At 44.1% G+C, this 21,802-nt stretch overlaps 1 protein-coding gene across 5 annotated transcripts in view; it reads right to left on the reverse strand.

Annotated features, from left to right (window-relative positions):
* The window catches only part of BRD9 (bromodomain containing 9), a 284,425-nt gene that overhangs the window by 238,077 nt on the left and 24,546 nt on the right, over positions 1-21,802 (reverse strand). For all 5 annotated transcript variants that reach the window (XM_056520202.1, XM_056520201.1, XM_056520200.1 and 2 more), the window contains exons 3-4: positions 892-1,021; positions 748-808 (exon numbers count right to left, since the gene is read on the reverse strand). In XM_056520202.1, coding sequence (XP_056376177.1) covers positions 748-808; positions 892-1,021 — 191 coding nt within the window. The remainder of the gene's footprint in view (positions 1-747; positions 809-891; positions 1,022-21,802) is intronic.

Here is a 21,802-nt window from a genome sequence, read left to right on the forward strand (position 1 = left end):
TATATATATATATATATATGAATATGCAAAGCAGCTCATTACACAACCTTTTCAGGTAGTGTTCCCTGGTATCAGCTTAGCTCCTGTTAAGGAATATAAAAGGCTGAACGGGATATATGCCAAGCCAGACTACTCCCCAAAAGGGAAGTTTCGACCCATCTGCAGACAGCTGTTTCGGGGTTTTTGCAGGGTGAACTGGCTTGGCTACACCTGCTGAGGTGTCCTCTCCCTGAGGAAAGTACTGACCCCTTATATATATATATATATATATATATATATATATATATATATACACACATACATACACACACACACACACGTACATCAATAAAGTGCAAAGTGCAGTGAAAGAAAAGCAATCTTAGAAAGGAGAGAGAAGAAAACACAGATAAGTCCCAGCAAAATACCATACAAACATGGAATACCACCGCCTGCATAAGCCCCGACATATGTTTTGCTCAATTCTGAGCCTCCTCAGGAACTTAGTGGCCCACACTGTAAGCTAAAAAGGTCTCCTGAAAGACACCCGTGAGTTGTGCACAAAATAATATTGTAAAAGGAAACAGTTCAGTATGGGGTCCGCCAATGTTACCATATTTTTGAACAAAGAAATATTGCTGCATACTGTACTTTTCTTGCCACCAAGTGTAAAGGAAACCCCAAACAAATGCCCTGCATACTAGTGTGAACAGAACCGAAGAAGGACAAAAAAAAAAAGCCTTCTCTCACACAACACCAAAAACTCACCGCTGGAGCTGTCGGAGGAAATATTCCAGAAGTTGCTGTATTGGGGTGCTCTCGTTTTCCGCTGCAAGACAAGATAATATAATTGCTATCATATTATGCAGCATTCCAACCAACTATACAGAAGTCTGTAATATTAATATTTACCTGGATGTGTTCTGCATGCCCTGACTGGACGATCAGTAGGGGTTTCTACTTCTACTTTTTTCTCTGGTTCAAAATACTCAGTTTCCTCATCTGAATCACACTGTTTTTCTCGTTTTCTTTTTTTCTCTTCCTAAAAGCAAAAACAATAAAATCTAAAAGTTTTGCAAATATAAACAAAATAGAATAGTAGCAAAGTAAGTACATATAAACAATGTAATTTCCAAAGATGGGACTTAGGCTACGTTCACACGGCAGTTGTCCGTTATTGCCTCCTAAATGGACCATTCTATTAACGGGTGCAAACTGATGCAAAGGGATGCTATTCCGTGGCATCCGTTTGCATCAGTTTTTCATCCGTTAATATCAGCTGTCTACAGACTCCTGCAGCCGGGACTACTACTCCCATCATGAATCATATTTCTTTTCAAGAAGAGAGTAGTAGTTCCCTGGCTGTGGGAGGCTGGAGGCGGCTGGGAGGCTAGATTAGTGCTTGTACTACTACCCCCATCATGGAACAGAGTCTGTTCCATGATGGGTGTTGTAGTATAGGGGCTGAGGGATTGATCGCACCAAATCTTACTTCTGAGACCTGATGTGATCAGAAGTTATTAACCAGGGGAGCGGGCGGTATGATCCGCAACTCTGAGATGTAGATCGTGTATGTTTTACTTTCATTTTTAAATACCCGATGGGAGCCCTGAATTGCCGGCATAGAGAGGCCATTCAGGGCTCCTGGCTGAGTTTTTTTTTTAAGTCATTAGCGAGGATGGTAAATGTTGCACTACACTGGTGGCTGGGGAAGCATTACGCTGCGTTCCCCGACTGCCCTGATGCGCTGCAGGAGGGCAAGATCTATAGGTAGCACAGCAGTGGGCAATATACATAGCTAGCGCTGTGGGGGGCCAGACATATACTGGTATATATCTGTCCCCCTGCAGTGCTTCTATACACATGTCCCTCGCAGCGTTATCTGTGAATAGTATGCTATCAGCAGCACATCTGCTGGCCGGGAAGCGGGCGGCATTGTGCTGCCTTCCCGGCCAGCAGAATGATGTGCTGCTGATAGTATACTATTAACAGATAGCGCTGCAAGGGATTTATGTATGCACTCGCTGGGGGGGGGGGGGGACATATGTAAATGCAGCGGAGGGCATTATACATAGCTAGCACAGCTGGGGGCATTATACATAGCTAGCGCAGCGGGGGGGCATTATACATAGCTAGCGCAGCGGGGGGGCATTATACATAGCTAGCGCAGCGGGGGGGGGGGGCATTATACATAGCTAGCGCAGCGGGGGGGGGGGGGGGGGGGCATTAAACATAGCTAGGGCAGCAGGGGGCCAGACATATAGCGCTTTATGTCTGGCCCCCCACTGCGCTATGTATATTGCCCACTGCTGCGCTACCTATAGATCTTGCCCTCCTGCAGTGTATCAGGGCAGCCGGGGAACGCAGCGCAATGCTTCCCTGGCCGCCAGTATAGTGCAACATTACAATCTCCGCCCTGAATTGCCCCTCGGAGCCCTGAATGGCCCCTCGGTACACAATCTACATCCCAGGTTTGCGGAGCATGCCGCCAGCTCTCCTGGCTAATAACTTTTGATCGCATCGGGTCTCAGACATGAGACCCGATGCGATCAATCCCTCAGCCCCTGAACTACAACTTCCATGATGTGGGGTTGTAGCATGCTCAGAAGTAATAACTGTTCAAAAATGGATATTAAAATTGGGCGATACCCCTTCCCTTCAAATACTGAAGGACAGAGTGCGAGAGGTGGAGGATGATGGAGTACCTTTCTGCACTTATAGCTAATAAATTACATGTGTTTAATGACATATGGTCACCTTGGGACTCTCTAGAAGTTATTTCACCACCTTAGCCGTTCTCTTCCTCAGGCAAAGTCAGACTGTGATCCTCATTCTGTAGTTTCCTCTCTTCTTCCTTTCATATTTTCTTTCTTGACTTCCATGTCTTTCCTTCTTCTATTATCTATTTTTTTTTATATTACTGTAGTTTATTTTTACGTTTCTAGTGGGAATTCTACTTGTTATACAATGTGATATTACATCGGACCCAATTGACCGTTGGTTCTTCTCACAGACTTAGATTGTTATATTCTATACTGTTATGTCTTTACACATGACAATTCATGTTCTATACATTGTAATGATGATACATGTAATACTTTGGTTACTTTGCTTACTTCTACACTGGAGATGATTTTATACTTTTTTGCTTTACCTTTTACATGTTATTTGAAGTGTATAAAATGTCTTGGAAAATATTTCTACATAAACAAACAGTAATTTAAAAAAAAAAATGGGTGCAAATGGCATTATATGCTCATCCGTTTGCCATAGACTTCAATGTAAAATATTTAATATCCATATCTATTCTGTTATTTTTGACGGGAGAAAAAAATACTGCATGCAACGTCTTTTACCTGTCAAAAAAAAAAAAAATGGAACAGAAAGGAACCAGGTGTAAATGGGTGATAAAAGGTTGTAAAAAAAAATCCCATTGACATCAATGGGATTATTTTACAGCCGTTTGCAACCAGTTTAAAAATTAGCAAACGGATTTCAGAACAAGCATGAATTTACGGGGGCAGACGGCTGTGTGAACGAGCCCTTAGGTGGAGATTCATCAAGGCCTGTGTTGAGGAAAAGTTAACCAATTGCAAATTAGATCGCTTCTTTCATTTTTGAAAAGGCCTCCAAAAAAATTAAAAGCAATCTGATTAGCTGCTTTGGGCAAATGGGCAACCTTTCCTCTCCACAAGTTTTGATGAATCTCCCCCTTTTACCATGACATATCCTATTTAAACTATAGCACAACGACTTCAAAAGGAATTGTCTTACTCTCTGATTTATCTCTTGCAGGATACATTAAAATAGCATGAAACTGAAGACGTACAGAGAATATAAAAAGTATACACACCCTTTTAAAATGCCAAGTTTGTGTGGTGTTAAAGAATAAGAAAGTTAAATCATGCCAGAACATTTACCACCTTTTATGTCAACTAACACATGAACAATTCAATTGAAAAACAAACTGTAATTTTTGAGAGATTAAGAAAAAAATACACTCCAACCTGGTTGCATAAGTGTGCACACTCTTAACCCCTTAAGGACTCAGGGTTTTTCCACTTTTGTTTTGTCAGCCTCACCTTTTAAAAATCATAACTCTCCCAGTTTTCCACCTACAGACCCATATTAGGGCTTGTTTTATGCACTACCAATTTTACTTTTCGGTAAAAATGACACCTCATATTTATTCTGTAGGTAAAAATGTTTAAAATGACACCCAACTTATATAGGTTTGATTTTGTTTTACTACTGTTAAAAATTTATAGCTTTTTGCACGAAAATGTGTAGGTTTAAAAATGTCCTCTTCTGACCCCAAATAAATTTTATACGAGGGCTCATTTTTATACAGTGATCTGAATCTTTTATCTGTACCATTTTTGGTTTTGATGGAACTTTTTGATCTCTTTTATGTATTTTTTAGAATATACAAAGTGAACAAAAATACGCAATTTTGGACTTTGGATTTTTCTTTTTTATGTGTACGCCATTGACCGTGCGGTTTAATTAACTTTATATTTTTATAGTTCATTCATTGCATTTTCTTTCATTTTAGTGATAAGGATGACCATTATGATTTTGATTACTTATCAATATACATATATATTAGGGATAGACTGATTATCGGTATGGCCGATATTATCGGCCGATAATCACGATTTTGGGCATTATCGGTATCGGCAATTACCTTGCCGATAATGCAACACCCCCCCCCCCCCCGACCCGCTGCACCCCACCGCGACCGCCCCCCCGCGTCGCACCCCCACCGTAGTGCTGGGCGGTATACCGGTATGGATTTTTGCCCATACCGCTATACCGGCCGGGCCCTTCCCCCACCCTCCGAGTCAATAAAAAAAAAAATAAATAAATAAACTTACCCGTAATGGGGGTGGTCCGGGCCATCCATCCTTCCTTCCTGTAGTGTCCGGCACCATTCCGGGTGGAGGGTGCACCGGTACGGGCTGTCCTTCTCCGGGGGTCCTCTTCTCCACTCCGGGCAGGCTCCGGTCTAGAACGCTGCATAGACGGCGCTACGCCGTGACGTCAGGTGCGTCGCTGCGCACGGGCGTCACTGCGCAGCGGCGTCTATGCAGCGTACTAGGCCGGAGCCTGCCCGGAGTGGAGAAGATGACCGCCGGAGAAGAAGGACAGCCCAGACCGGTGCACCATCCACCCGGAATGCCGCCGGACACAACAGGAAGGATGGATGGCCCGGACCACCCTGACAGGTAGGGGAGAGAAGTGGGTGGCGACGGCCTATGGCACCGCAAAAGCCACTGCAGTGCATTGATTTAAAGCGCCCGCTTTAAATCAATGACCTGCAGCGGTGTCGAGGGGGGATAAATAGCCGATAACTTATACCGGAATATCGGTATAAGTTATCGGTTATCGGCCCTAACCTCCATCGATTATCGGTATCGGTCCTAAAAAAACCCGATAAAGGTCGATCCCTAATATATATATATATATATATATATATATATATATATATATATATATATATATATAATATAACATTCATTTCAGCTTGCTATTTGCCTGTAACTAAGATGAAGACCTTGGAACGAGGCCAGCAGAAGCAAGATAAGAAGAGGATGAAAGTTGGAAGACAAAATATTTGAAGAGATATAGACTGTGCAAAAGTACAGAGAAATCCGGAATTTTCAGGCAGAAGAGTGAGAAGGCAGCATAAGTGAACTATGGCCAAGAGAGAAATGAATGCTTAACTATGCTAATATATACACAGACGCAATACTCAAATAACCAATCTAAATATAACATGATAATTTTGATGTGATAACTAACCTCCCTTTTGCCAAATGTAAAAACCAATGTACTTCCGTGTAATAAACAGAACTCTTAGGGACAGCTCCTGAGCTTCCTGCTGAGAAAGAGTTTTATACCAACTTTTTGTTTGGTGTATATTTCTTGTGTCGACACTCAGCAGTATACAGCGGCAGTCACTCACATTTTAAGGCCTAAACCGCAGCAAACCTTAACATTAGTATGTGGCGATCAACTTTGATTGACGCGTCTAAGGGGTTAATACTGGACATCACCCGATCGGTGATGTCCAGTATTAGCCACGGGTCCTGGTCATTGATAGCCGCCGAGACCGACCCGCTATGACGTGGGGTCAGCTTGTGACCCCGCATCCTAGCAGGGGAGTGGGCACAGGGCTCCTGAACAGGTTAAAAGGAAATCTGTCATCATTGTCACCTACACTAACCTGACGGTACAGACAGGTAGTGAAGGCGACACTGATGACTATTCTTACCTGGCCACGATCTGTGCTCCAAGTCGGCCTCGGGACGGAAGATATGACGGAAGATTCCGGTAGAACCAGAGCACAGAACAGGACCAGGTAAGTATTGTTGTCATTAGTGTCACCTTTTTCCTTTAAACAAATACTTTGTGAGGGTACGTTTACACATACATGTTGCACATCTGTTGCATATTTTGTACAGCTAATTTTGCTACCCAATTACTTCAATGGGTAACAAAATCAGCTTCAGAAAATATGCAGCAGATACTGTATGTACCATACTGAACCAAAACATAAATCTTCTGGTGAAGCCATGCTTTTGTAAATTTGGATGTGCGTTTTGGGTCGTTGTCTGCTGAAAGGTGAACATCCTCTTAATCTTTAGTTTTCTATCGTATGACTGAAGGTTTTGAGCCAGAACTGCCTGGTATTTGGAATGGTTTATAATTCCCTCCACCCTAAGGCACAGTATCATTTTTGTAAATCTTTTATTACATCTTTTCATGTGACAAGATTGAAGAAAGGACACTCTGCTACAATGTAAAGTAGTGAGTGCACAGCCTGTATAAACAGTGTTTAATGTTTCTGTCTCCTCAAAATAACTCAACACACCACCATTACTGTCCTAACCATAGCAACAAAAGTGAGCAACCCTAGGTGGAAATGTCCAAATTGGGCCCAGTTTCCTCCACATGTTAGAAGACTGGTATGGTCTCAGGTGGTCAGCAAGTTGCTTAAATTGGTGTTATTGCTCTCACACTCTCTAACACTGGTCACTGGAAGTTCAACACGGCACCATATAGCAAATAACACTGAAGATCTGAAAAAAAGAATTGCTGTTTTACATAAAGATGGCCTAGACTATTAGAAGAATGCCATGACTCTAAAACTGAGCTGAGGCACAGTATGCCAGACCATACAGCAGTTTCTAAAGGACAGGTTCCACTCCGAACTGGCCTTGCCAAGGTCGAACAAAAGTTGGGTGCACATGCGTAGCGTCATATCCAAAGGTGGTCTTGAAAAAAAAAAAGGTGAGGTTGGTCAGCCTATTAGTGTTAAGACCATACGCCGCACACAGGATCAAGTTGGTCTGCATGACTGTTGTCCCAGAAGGAAGCCTCTTCTAAAGATTATGCACAAGAAGCCCACAAAACAGCCTGATGACACAAGCAGACTAAAGAGGTGGACTCCTGAAACTATGTCCTGTAGTCAGATAAGGCTAAAATAAAAATTTGGTTCAGATGGTGTCAAGCCTGTGTAGCGGCAAACAGGTGAGGAGTGAAAAGACAATTGTGTCTTGCCTTCAGTCAAGCATGGTGGTGGGAGTATCATGGTCTTGGCCTCTATGAGTGTTGCTGGCACCAGGGAGCTACAGTTTATTGAGGCTAAATATGTGCATTATTACTGCAAATAACTGGAATACACATACCAGCCATGAGCTGTTATAAGGAAAAGGTATTTGATTAACAGGCCTAGAAAACTGTACCAATATATTATGCCATGTGCAGGATGAGTTTGCCAACAGATTGTAGCGATTGATAACATTTCCCAATGGGCAGAGGTTTCTTTATGAAATGACCTACAGAATTAAGCAGTGGCTAACAGAACACTTTCAAAATCAACAAAAATAATACAGTGGGCAGTATAATCTTGCAAACTTTTATTAGCACCTTTTCTTTAGTGTTAAGTACGTAAGAAGTTATTTTGGCAGATACTTAGTATGAAATGCAATATCATTATCACTATCATTATGTTACCCTTAAGTCCCAAATCCCAGTCTTATTAACCTAGTCAGACTCCTGGTTTACTTATTAAGACCCTTTTAACGTGGTGTTAATTAGGAAGGGCACCTAAGTATTATTATTGCAGGATGCACCTTGTATTAATTAAATATTTAATCCATAGAAAAGAAAAAAAAATAAGATTTTTGCATTTCCCTTTTTTCCCCTACTCATAACTAGGGGGCAGAAAAGACATTGGAGGAGATTTATCAAAACAGGGGAAAAATTGACCAGATTATTTCTTTTATTTTCAAAGGCTGTTTCAAAAATATTGTGTCTCCAGCTCTCTCATAGAGATGCATGGAGGGTGTGTGTTGGCCATCACTTTGTGCTGTGGTCGACACATTTTATTCATGTGGAAAGCTGGGGAGGAGATCTTAAAGGGGCCCCAGCAGTCAGACCTACCACAATCTGACACTTCTCCCTTAACTTGTGTGGAAACCTAGCCTTACAAAGTATAGTTCGTGACGCAAAAAAACAAGCCCTCATTATGTGTCTGTAGGTGAAAAATATCAAGTATTATGGCTATTAGAATGCAAGGACGAAAAAGCAAAAGTGCAAAAATGAAAAATCCCTGCATCCTTAAGGGCTTATTGTACTGCTTAAAAAATAAATAGGGGGTCGTAGCTTGCCATGGAGGCGTGAGGACGTGCTTTTACATCGCTCCAATCCCCTGCCTGTCCTTTTTCCCCACCACTGTTTAGCCAGATATCCTTACCCGTTCTCATGCCCACACCAAGAAGCCACCGATCCTCCCCACTGTGATCCCGGCACCATTCGGCAGTCAATCTGCTTCTGAAGCTGGTGCCCCTGCTACCAAGATGGCTGCCGCAGTGAGGTCCCGGTCTACGGCACACGAGACTTTGAGAACTGTGTGTCCAGGCTGGAAAGTAGCTATAAGCAGGTGGTGCACTTTTAAGGAAGAACTGCGCCATATCGGCCAGCACATGAATGAGCGAGACCAACAGCAGGAGCTGCTGCATGGCCGTTTAGACCTTCATTCACAAGTGCTCCAGGATCACTCTATTAAGATTGTGGAGTTGCTCTCGCAGCAGAAGTACTTGAAAAACAGACACCGCCACAATTAATATCCAGATATGCAGTATTCCTGAATCCATAACTCCCTCTGCCCTGGACTCTGCTGCTCAAATCAGATTTACTACTCTCCTGGGCACTGATACCTTGACCCACATTGAGCTGGACCTCATCTGCCCTTCTCTGGGCCCTAAACCTCCAGATAATGCCCCTCCAAGGGATGTAATATGCTGCGTCCACTTCTTTAAGTTGATCTTGATGGCGCCCACGTAGTTTTGTTCCCAGACCTTGCAAGACGCATCCTCTAACTTCGCAGGGAGCTGAAAATTCTTCTGGATCTGCTGTGGAGTATTATCATTAATTGCTTACAGATTGGGATTCCCCTTTCAGTTGATTGTTCGTCACAAAGGCAAGACTACCATATTTTGTCATTTAGGGGATTTACCTAGGTTACTGGCTATGCTTGAGCTCCTGATGGTGGCCTTGCCTGACTGGCCTATGTCTTTATGCCCGGTGGATCCTCCTGGCAGTGAAAGATGGCAACCGGCATCTTAGAAACCATGTTCCCCGACCTCGCAATCCCTGTCATGGCTGCCTCCCTTATCCTCTCTGTGAGGTGGCTCTGGCCACAGCATTATTGTCTCTATGTTGGTTACTATGCTGACTTCTGGTTCCTGTAAATTATGATCCTCACATATGCACTTAGGGCCTACTGTTGGCTTACTATTATACTTGTTCAGTTATGTGCCTTTGTGGGGGATTGGGGGGGGGGGTCTCTCTATGTTGCATTTATGTGTAATTGGAGGGGGTGGGTTGGGCATTAGATTCACTTTGTTGTAGGCTTTCACTTCCCTATGTAGGGATGATACTCAGCATGCTGACCATTCCTGGGTTTGAACTGTGTTTAGGGCCTTTGGCCATTTTCTCTTATCCTGTGGTCCCCCCCCCCTCCCCTCTGCCTATGTTACAGCTTCCCTAGCTGTTTGCTCCTTCAATGTGAAGGAGTTCAATGTGCCTGAGAAGAGACGGCACGTCCGGCAGGTGTCCATAGCTGAATTTCTGGAAACACATTTTTAGACCTCGAGTCAGTATCCTGTGTGGTACCATTCCACTAATGCTGATGCCAAGTCCAAAGGGGTCTCAACTGTATTTCACAGGTCCTTTAACCTCTTAAGGACGCAGGGCGTATGGATACACACTGCATTCCTAGTCCTTAAGGACGCAGGGCGTATCCATACGCCCGTGGGAATTCCGGTCCCCACCGCTAGCCGGTTGGGGACCGGAGCCGGATGCCTGCTGAAATCATTCAGCAGGCATCCCGGCATATCGCCCAGGGGGGGGTCATTATGCCCCCCCATGTCGGCGATTGCCGCAGATCGCTGGACAATTCAGTCAAGCGATCTGTGGCGATTCCGGGTCAATCGGGTCTCCAGTGACCCGGTATTACTGGCTGATCGGGACTGCCAGAGCCTGCAGGGGTGAGGTGGCACTGGTGCCACCTCACGATCGCCCTGATTCGTCGGCCGGATTACCGGCCGACCAATCAGGGCGCCTGCTGCGGGTGTCACTCCCGCACCCGCTCCGCCCCTCTTCCCGAGGACGAGAGCGGAAAGACGACCCCGGGTGCTGGGGACCCCGATCCCCGGCGTCCATGTTTGGATCGGGGCCCCAAGAGCGACGGCGGCGGCGAGGGACAGTCCTGCGATGGAGCAGCAGCAGGTGGTGAGTTACAGCCTCCTGCTGTTGCTTAGCAACAGCTCCCAGCATGCAAAAAGGGCATGCTGGGAGCTGTAGTTATGCAATAGCAGGAGGCAGACCACCACAACTCCCAGCATTCCCTTATGGGCATATGGGACTTATGGTTTTGCAACAGCTGGAGGCACATTTTTTCTATGGAAAAGTGTACCTTCAGCTGTTGTATAACTACAACTCCCAGCTTGCACAAACAGCTAAAGGGCATGCTGGGAGTTGTAGTGGTGCATATGCTGGTTGCATAACTACAACTCCCAGCATGCCCGTTGGCTGTCGGTGACTGCTGAGAGTTGTAGTTTTGCAACAGCTGAAGGCACACTGGTTGTGAAACCCATTTTTTTTTTTACCCAACTCAGTGTTTCACGACCGGTGTGCCTCCAGCTGTTGCAAACTACAACTCCCAGCAGTCACCTTACACCATGCACCGTACATGCTGGGAGTTGTAGTTTTGCAACAGCTGGAGGCACACTGGTTTTGAAACACTGAGTAAGGTCACAAACTCAGTGGTGCATAACCAGTGTGCCTACAGCTGTTGCAAAACTAAAACTCTCAGCTTGTACAGTCTGTCAGCGCATGCTGGGAGTTGTAGTTTTGCAACAGCTGGATGTCCCCCCCCCCCCAATGTGAATGTACAGGGTACACTCACATGGGCGGAGGCTTACAGTAAGTATCGGGCTGCAAGTTTGAGCTGCAGCAAATTTTCTGCAACAGCTCAAACTGCCAGCGAGAACCCCCGCCCGTGCGACTGTACCCTAAAAACACTACACTACACTACCACAAAATAAAATAAAAAGTAAAAAACACTACATATACACATACCCCTACACAGCCCCCCTCCCCTCCCCAATAAAAATGAAAAACGTCTGGTACGCCACGGTTTCCAAAACGGAGCCTCCAGCTGTTGCAAAACAACAACTCCCAGTATTGTCGGACAGCCGTTGACTGTCCAGGCATGCTGGGAGTTTTGCAACAGCTGGAGGCACCCTGCTTGGGAATCACTGGCGTAGAATTCCCCTATGTCCACCCCTATGCAATCCCTAATTTAGGCCTCAAATGCGCATGGCGCTCTCACTTTGGAGCCCTGTCGTATTTCAATGCAAAAGTTAAGGGTCACATATGGGGTATCGCCGTACTCGGGAGAAATTGCCTAACAAATTTTGGGGGGTATTTTCTGCTTTTACCCTTTTTAAAAATGGAACATTTTTGGGAAAATAAGCATTTTAGGTTCACTTAACCCCTTGTTACATTCCCCGACGGCTCTAGTTTCCAAAATGGTATGCCATGTGTTTTTTTTTTGCTGTCCTGGCACCATAGGGGCTTCCTAAATGCGGCATGCCCCCAGAGCAAAATTTGCTTTCAAAAAGCCAAATGTGACTCCTTCTCTTCTGAGACCTGTAGTGCGCCAGCAGATAACTTTTCGACCCCATATGGGGTGTTTTCTGAATCGGGAGAAATTGGGCTTCAAATTTTGGGGGGTATTTTCTGCTTAAACCCTTTGTATAAATGTACATTTTTTGAGAAACCCAAGCATTTTAGGTAAAAAAAAATATATATATATATTTTTTTACATGAATCACCTGTGGGGTATTAAGGTTCACATTACCCCTTGTTACGTTCCCCGAGGGGTCTAGTTTCCAAAATGGTATGCCATGTGGTTTTTTTTTTGCTGTTCTGGCACCATAGGGGCTTCCTAAAGGTGACATGCCCCCCAAAAGCCATTTGACGCTCCTTCCCTCTACTGCGCCCGCTGAACAATTAACATAGACATATGAGGTATGTGCTTACTCGAGAGAAATTGGGTTTCAAATACAAGTAAAAATTTTCTCCTTTTTACCCCTTGCAAAAATAAAAAAATTGGGTCTACAAGAACATGCGAGTGTAAAAAATGAAGATTGTGAATTTTCTCCTTCACTTTGCTGCTATTCCTGTGAAACCCCTAAAGGGTTAAAACGCTTACTGAATGTCATTTTGAATACTTTGGGGGGTGCAGTTTTTATAATGGGGTCATTTATGGGGCATTTCTAATATGAAGGCCCTTCAAATCCACTTCAAACCTGAACTGGTCCCTGAAAAAAAAGCGAGTTTCAAAATTTTTTGAAAAATTGGAAAATTGCTGCTGAACTTTGAAGCCCTCTGGTGTCTTCCAAAAGTAAAAACTCATCAATTTTATGATGCAATCATAAAGTAGACATATTGTATATGTGAATAAAAAAAAAATTATTTGGAATATCCATTTTCCTTACAAGCAAAGAGCTTCAAAAGTTAGAAAAATGCAACATTTTCAAATTTTTCATCAAATTTTGGGATTTTTCACCAAGAAAGGATGCAAGTTACCAAAAATGTTTTACCGCTAAGTTAAAGTAGAATATGTCATGAAAAAAAACTCGGAATCAGAATGATAACTAAAAGCATTCCAGAGTTATTAATGTTTAAAGTGACAGTGGTCAGATTTGCAAAAAATTTCCTTAAGGTGAAAAAGGGCTCAGTCCTTAAGGGGTTAAGCAGTCGGTTCTGGAAGTACATGATCCTCTGTGTCGTTACTTATTCATACAGTCTTCTGATGCATCTTGTGTATATACTGTAGCTCCTGTTTATTTTCCCAATCAGGGTCAGGTTGCCTTTGCATTGGATTTACTTAATCAACTAAAAGACTGCTAAATCCTCTCAGATCATTTTCGGTGGTGACTTTAATTGGGTATGGGACCACATGCTTGACTCCTCCTCTGGCAAGTCCTCTCTCTCCTTCTCTGCACTTCGTAGACTACGCAGGGAATTGCATGCTAGTAGACATATAGCTCTCTGGCGGGTTCTTCATCCAGAGATGAAGGACTATACATATAACTCCCCTGCTCACTGCTGTTATAGTAGGCTGGATAGGATATTTGTTAGTAATTCCCTCCTTTCCCTTTCTCCCAGGCTTTCTATAGACTTGGTGCCTTGGTCAGATCACACACTGGTTCACTTTGCCCCGCACACCTCTTGGCCCTTCTTCTGGAGACTCAATCATTTGCTCAGGGATTCTTTATGTAAAGATGAAGTCCAACGGACTCTCTCCGAGTTCAGGGTTAACCATCGTTCTGAGCCTACTTCTGCACCAACTAAGCGGGAAGCTTTGAAGGCTTAAGAAAGTGAACTCTCAAACTCCGTGAAGAGTTTCTCTTCATGGAGCTGGCATCTCTCAAATCCATGAATAAGTGCTCTCTGAGTAAACTTGTGTCTTTGGGAGAGGGCTCATAGAGGTTACTATGAATATGCCAATATAAGTGGCTCTTGGCTTTCCCGAGTGCTACATCCCAAATCTGCCTTCCTGTATGTCCTCTCCCTTAATTCTCCCTCTCATGGGTAGGACCATGCAACAAATTCTGGTCCTATTATGAATCTCTCTACCATATCAAATATTGCTTTGTAGACATAGTAACATAGTTCATAAGGTTGAAAAAAAGACCAGAGTCCATCAATTCAACCTATAACCCTAAAGAGTCCCTACTGAGTTGATCTAGAGGAAGGCAAAAAAATTCCTTCCCGACTCCAAATATGGCAGCCAGAATAAATCCCTGGATCAACCTTCTGTCCCTATAAATCTAGAATCCATAACCAGCAATGTTCTTACTCTCCAAAAATGCATTCAGGCCTCTTTTGAACTCTTTTACAGAGTTCATCATGACCACCTCCTCTTTGCAGAGTGTTCCATAGTCTCACTGCTCTTACAGTAAAGAATCCCTGTCTGTGCTGGTGTAGAAACCTTTCCTCAAGACGTAGAGGATGCTCCCTTGTTATGAATACAGTCCTGGGTATAAATAGATCATGGCAGAGTTCTCTGTATGGTCTTCTGATATATTTAAACATAGTTATTAGGTCATCCCTAAGCCTCCTTTTTTCTAAACTAAATAACCCAAGTTCTGATAATCTTTCTGGGTACTGTAGTCCTCCCATTCCCTGCATTACTCTGGTTGCCCGTCTTTGAACCCTCTCCAGCTCCACTATATCTTTCTTGTACACTGGTGCCCAGTACTGTACACAGTATTCTATGTGTGGTCTGATTAGTGATTTGTACAGTGGTAGAATTATTTCCTTGTCGTGGGCATCTATGCTCCTATTGATGCACCCCATGATTTTATTAGCCTTGGCAGCAGCTGCCCGACACTGGTCACTACAGCTAAATTTACTGTTAACTAAGACTCCCAAGTCCTTTTCCAAGTCAGTCGTCCCAAGTGTTCTCCCATTTAATACATAATCTCAGCCTGGATTTTTGCTCCCCATGTGCATCACCTTACATTTATCAGTGTTGAACCTCATCTGCCACTTCCTAGCCCAAGCCTCCAACCTATCCAGATCCATTTGTAACATTGCACAATCCTCTATTGCGTTAACCGGTTTACAGAGTTTAGTATCACCTGCAAACATATCTACGTTACTATTCAACCCCTCTACAAAATCATTAATGAATATATTAAATAGAATAGGACCCAAGACTGAACCCTGTGGTACCCCACTAGTAACAGTCACCTAATCACAATAAGTACCATTAATGACCACCCTCTGCTTCCTAGTGGCAGATGAGGTTCAACACTGATAAATGTAAGGTGATGCACATGGGGAGGAAAAATCCAGGCTAGGAATATGTATTAAATGGGAGAACACTTGGGACGACGGACTTGGAAAAGGACTTGGGAGTCTTAGTGTAAAAATAAAAGTAAAAGAAATAAAATAAATAATAATTTGTGAAAAATCCCCTTCCCCAATACAAATGGAAATTGTCCCAAAGTGTGAAAAAACACATTTTTAAGAAACATATTTGATATTGCCATGTGCATAAATATCCGAACTATTAAAATGTTATGTTAATTATCCTGTACGGTGAACGTTAAAAAAAAAATCCAAAATTTCTGCTTTTTTATAACATTTTATTCCCCCCCAAAAAAAAATATTGATAAAAAATTTATAAAGTTTTATACATGCAAATGTGGTTTCAGAAAGAACTACAGATCAAGGCGCAAAAAATTATCCCTCATACCGCCGCTTAAACGGAAAAATGAAAAAAAAAAAAGTTATAGGTCAGAAAAATAGAGGGATTTTAAAACACAATCATTTGGTTAAAAAGGTTGCGATTTTTAGTAAAAGTGGTACAATAATAGAAAAGTATATAATCATGGGTATCATTTTGATCGCACTGACCCACAGAATAAAGAAAATATGTCTATTTTACCGTAAAGTAGGTATGCACCGATATATCGGTGGCCGATACATATTGGCCGAAAATAGATGTTTCGGGGAAATGCCGAAACAACAAAAAATGTGCCGATAATGACCCACCTCCCCTGCCCGCCTACAGCACAAGTTGCAAACACTGCCAGTGGCAGAGGAACTCGTGAGGGGTGCAGGGGGGGGCCGGGCACAACATCTGGGGGGGCGCGCTCTCCGGGATAGGAATACTTCTTTTTATGTGCCCGGGCCGGCTCCCGTGTGTGGCTGCAGGCGGGGGCCGACCAGAGCAAATAAAAACTAATACTGTATACTATAAACCAGGGGGCCTCCAGCTGTTGTGAAACTACAACTCCCAGCATGCCCGGACCGTCAAAGTCTGTCCGGGCATGCTGGGAGTTGTAGTTTCACAACAGCTGGAGGCCCCCTGGTTTATAGTATACAGTACGGCCCCCGCCTGCAGCCACACACGGGAGCCGGCCCGGGCACATAAAAAGAAGTATTCCTATCCCGGACATCCCTGTGTCTCGAAAAATCTTTTCGGGACATAAGGATGTCCGCCGGTCACTCACCATTCCCCGGCGTCCTCCTGCGATCCTCCTTCGGTCCTTCGCCTCTATGGTCGTACGCACGGGACGTCACTGATGTCCCGTGCGTACAACCATAGAGACGCAGGAGGACCACAGGATCGTCGCAGGAGAACGCGCGCCGGCCGGGGCCTGGTAAGTGACCGCGTCGTCATCTTAAGTGTTCCGATCACCGCTCCTCCGGTCCCGGCACCTACTGCTATGGTCCATGGTCCACATAGATGTGACCCCGGGCCGGAGGAGCGGTGACCGGAACACTGTGGGAGCAGCAGTACAGACATACAGCCTCCAGCCATACACTGTATATGGCTGGAAGCTGTATGTCTGTGGGGTGGGGGGAAGCTGCCAGAAGACGGGGAGAAGTCATTTTCGGTTTCGGTATTGGTTTCGGCCGGACATTTTTTTTTATTTCGGTTTCGTTTCGGTTCTGAAATTTCCATTTTGGTGCACCTCTACCGTAAAGTGTACAGCATGAAAACAAAATCTTCCAAAATGCATAATATTGCTGTTTTCTTATCAATTTTCCCACACAAATAGTATTTTTTTGGTTGTTATGATTTTTAGAAGGCGAGGAGAAAAAAAATGTAAAAATAAAATTGTCATTTGCACAGCCCACTGTTCCAAAGATCTGTCGAACGCCAGTCGGGTGTAAATGCTCACTGCATCCCTTATTAAATTCTGTGGGGAATTTGTAGTTTCCAAAACGGGGTCACATGTGGGGGGGGGGGCACTGTTCTGGCACAATGGGGGGCTTTGTAAATGCACAAGGTCCCCGACTTCTATTCCAACTAAATTCTCTCTCCATCATCTCAATGGCGCTCCTTCTCTTCTGAGCATTGTAGTGCGCCAGCAGAGCACTTAACGTCCACACATGGGGTATTTCCATACTCAAGAAATGGAGTTACAAATTTTGGGGGGCATTTTCTCCTATTTCTCCTTGTAGAAATGTAAAATTTGGGGAAAACACTGCATTTTAGTAAAAAAAAAAAAAAATTTAATTTACACATCCAACTTTAACTAAAAGTCGTCAAACTCCTGTGGGGGTGTTAAGGCTCACTGTACCCCTTGTTAAGGTCCTTGAGGGGTGTAGTTTCCAAAATAGTAGGTCATGTGTTTTTTTTTTTTTTTTGCTGTTATGGCACCATAGGGGCTTCCTAAATGTGACATGCCCCCAAAATCCATTTCAGCTAAATTTGCTTTTCAAAAGCCAAATGTGACTCCTTCTCTTCTGAGCATTGTAGTGCGCCCGCAGTGCACTTGACGACCACACATGGGGTATTTCCATACTCAGAAGGGATGGGATTTTTGGGGCATTTTCTCCTATTACTCCTTGTAAAAATGTAAAATTTTGGGGGGAAAAGGAACAACAGCATTTTAGTGAAAAAAAATTAATTTACACGTCCAACTTTAAATGGGCACTGTCACCAACTTTATTTTTTGATATGTTGTAGTACTTATGTACTACAACATATCTCTAATATACTTTTATTTTTATTTATTTTTTCATTAAAAAGGTTTAATTTACATTTAAAAACTGGCTACTGAAAAAGGACTGATTTTGGAGTGGCAATCAGTCCTTTTTCAGTTAGGCTGCACTCGCTCCCTGCCTGTCAATCAGGCATTGGCGAGTGTAAAAAATTATTTAAAATTTTCTCCTTCACTTTGCTGCTATTCTTGTGAAACAACTAAATGTTGTTACTGAATGTCATTTTGAATACTTTGAGGGGTGCAGTTTTTATTATGGGGTCATTAGTGGGGTATTTCTAATATGAAGGCCCCTCAAATCCACTTCAAAACCGAACTGGTCCCTGAAAAATTCTGATTTTGAAAATTTTGTGAAAAATTGGAAAATTGCTGCTATACTTTGAAGCCCTCTTATGTCTTCCAAAAGTAAAAACATGTCAACTTTATGATGCCAACATTTTACCACTAACAAAGTAGAATATGTCACGAAAAAGCTATCTCGGAATCAGAATGAAAAGTAAAAGCATCCCAAGAGTTATTAATGCTTAAAGTGACAGTGGTCAGATTTGCAAAAAAGGCCTGCGTCCTTAAGGTGAAAGTGAGCTGCGTCCTTAAGGGATTAAAAGGGGTATTCCAGATTTTTTTTTTATTTTTTTTATATCAACTGGTTCCAGAAAGTTAAACAGATTTGTATATTATTTCTATTAAAAAAAATCTTAATCTTTCCAATAATTATCAGCTGCTGAAGTTGAGTTGTTCCTTTCTGTCTGGCAACAGTGCTCTCTGCCCGTCTCCGGAACTGCACAGAGTAGAAGAGGTTTGCAATGGGGATTTTCTTCTACTCTGGATAGTTCCCAAGACAGGTGTCATCAGAGAGCACTTAGACAGAAAAGAACAACTAAACTTCAGCAGCTTATGAGTACTGAAAGATTTAAGAATTTTTAGAAGTAATTTACAAATCTGTTTAACTTGCTGGAGCCAGTTGATACATATAAAATAAAAGTTTTTTCCTGGATAACCCCTTTAAGGCCCAAATGAGCTGAGTCCTTAAGGGGTTAAATGCTTTATTTTTTTTATTGCCCCCTTAACATTTTTATTTGTCCACATTTTTTATTTTTTTATTCCTGACCCTTTTATTCCCTTAAAAAAGGTATATACCTCTTACAGTGAGAATTTAAAATATTCTTAAGTCTCCCATTTAGTGTCAGTATTTTTGTTTTTGAGGACATTATCCCATTTTATATTGTTAAGGGCTTCTCTGAGTTGATCAAACTTTGCCTTTCTAAAGTTCATTGTTTTTATGGCCCCTTGAAGAACAATTGCAGAACAAGTTATAATGTATCATATTATGATCACAATTTTCAAGTTGTCCTTTTACCTGCACATTAGTTACTCTGTCAGGCCAGTTGGTTAATATTGACCCCTTAAGGGCTTAGGACGTACTCATACGCTCCCGTTTCTGAGCCCTTAAGGACGTATGAGTACATCCTGTCCATTCCCGGCCACCCGCCGCTAGCCAGAGGCGAGCCGTTGCCCGATACCTGCTGATATCAATCAGCAGGCATGGCGGCATATCGCCCAGGGGGGGTCATGATGACCTCCCCATGTCGGCGATTGCAGCGCACCGCTTCTCAATTCAGACGAGTGATGTGCTGCGATTCCGTTCCCCGCCGCTTTCCGGGTGGGGATCGGAGCCAGATGTCTGCTGATATCAATCAGCAGACATCCCGGCAGTGTGCCTGAGGAGGTCCGGAGGACTACTTACCGGCGTTCTGCAGCGGTTCCGCGTCATCAAGGTCACGTGTAACCCTGTGACCCGGATATAGATGGTGACTGGTGGTGTAATATACAAAACCAATCATCATCCGTGCTGTACTGGGGGCTGGCATTGTTGCCACCCCACTCAGTACAGTTGTGATTGGGTGGCCAAAGTGGCCACACCAATCACATAGTAATCGGAGGGGATGGTGGGGGCTAGGAGCATGTTGCTCCGTTCTGTCCGCCATTCCACAGAGATCTGGCGAGCAGGACGGAGCCCGTGCTGCCCACCATCCCCTCAGTTAAAAAAAGTGCCCATTGGCACAGAAATCCCCCAGGGTTAGCTTTAGATTAGGTAGGGACAGGTTAGGGTTAAAAAAAAATTTTTATTTTCATTCCGCGTACATCAGTGGGTGTCCGGGGGTCCGTAGCACCTTTAGCTGCGTGACCCCGGTCTGCCGCCAGCATTTTTTTTTTTGGCACAGATTCCCCCCCCCCCCCCCCAAGCGTGTGTGCAGACCCTCTTAGTTATAAAAGAGCGGTCTGCCGCCGTTTGTTTAAGCCCACCCACCGCTGATCAGTCCTGTAGTACTGATCAGCATTTTTGTGTGGTGGCGGCGCTTTTTATTGCGTTTTCTAGCTTTTTTTGCACCCATAGGGGGTCCGTGCCACCAGTAGCAGGCGTGTACTGTGTGGATGGACCGTCAGCCTGTCCCATTGCTGTCAGTGATTTTTTGGGGGTTCAGGTGGGTGCATTTTTTTCGGGGTAAAGCGTTTTTTTCTTTTATTTTTCGGGGATTTTTTTGTGTGGGGGTCTGTGTAGCCACCAGCTACTGTTCTGGGCTGAGTGGCCAGACCCCCCCCCCCCCCACTGACTTCTGCGCCCCCTGCCGCCACAAGCGCTAATCAGTGCACACACCACTGATTAGATAAACGCTTTTTTTTTGGCGCAGGGATTTTTTGCGCTAGAAGTCCCTTTTTTTTAAATATTTTTTTCTGTTAGGGCGGGTTAGTTTAGTTGGGTTAGGGCAGGTTAGGGAGGTAGTCTCGCACCACACCACACAGCACATACACAAATAAAGTGCCCCCCCCCCCACACACACCCATATGCCCATTAGAGTAGGGAAATGGCCCGCAGAGCGTTTTCGGCAGAGGAGGCATATACCATAATAGCCTCCGACACCGAGAGCGGCTCAGAGGACGATGAAGAGCCCACCTTCCTTATTTCATCGTCCTCCTCCTCTCCTAGTTCTGATGATGATCCACCAAGGTGGCGAACTCGCAAACCTCCTCTGTCCTTGACCCTGTGCCCCATGCTAGTATGAGTCACCCTGGCCCTCATACTAGTGAAGCCCCCCCCCAGCCAAGATCACTGGTACATCGTACCGGAGAACTTGTCTGGACAACGAGCCCGTGATGCCCGAGTTTGTTGGCGACTCAGGAATCAAAATTAACATTGTCGTGTTCACTGAAATGGACTTTTTCGGTCATTTTTTCAGTCACGACTTTGTTAATCTAATGGTTACACAGACGAATCTGTACGCCCAACAGTTCGTCGCCGCTAACCCGGGCTAATTTTTAGCTAGACCCGGCGGCTGGACTCCAGTCGATGCAGCCGAAATTAGGACCTTTTGGGGCCTCGTGCTGCATATGGGTCTAGTTGAAAAACCCAGTGTCAAGAGATATTGGAGTTGGGACGTCCTTTACCAGACACCCCTCTACAGTATGGCCATGGCACGTCCCAGGTTCGAGGCCATTCGAAGATGTTTGCATTATGCTGATAATGCGGCATGTCCCCCCCGAACTGAGCCTGCGTATGACCACCTGTATAAAATCAGGCCGGTCATCAATCACTTCGGGCCAGATTTTGGGAGGCCTATGACCCGGTTTGGGAGGTCGCTATTGATGAGTCTCTCAGCAGCTTTAAGGGGAGACTCAGCTTTGGGCAATACATCCCTACCAAGCGAGCGCGGTATGGC

This window comes from Hyla sarda, chromosome 5 (genome assembly GCF_029499605.1).
Source record: "Hyla sarda isolate aHylSar1 chromosome 5, aHylSar1.hap1, whole genome shotgun sequence".
Taxonomy (NCBI): domain Eukaryota; kingdom Metazoa; phylum Chordata; class Amphibia; order Anura; family Hylidae; genus Hyla; species Hyla sarda.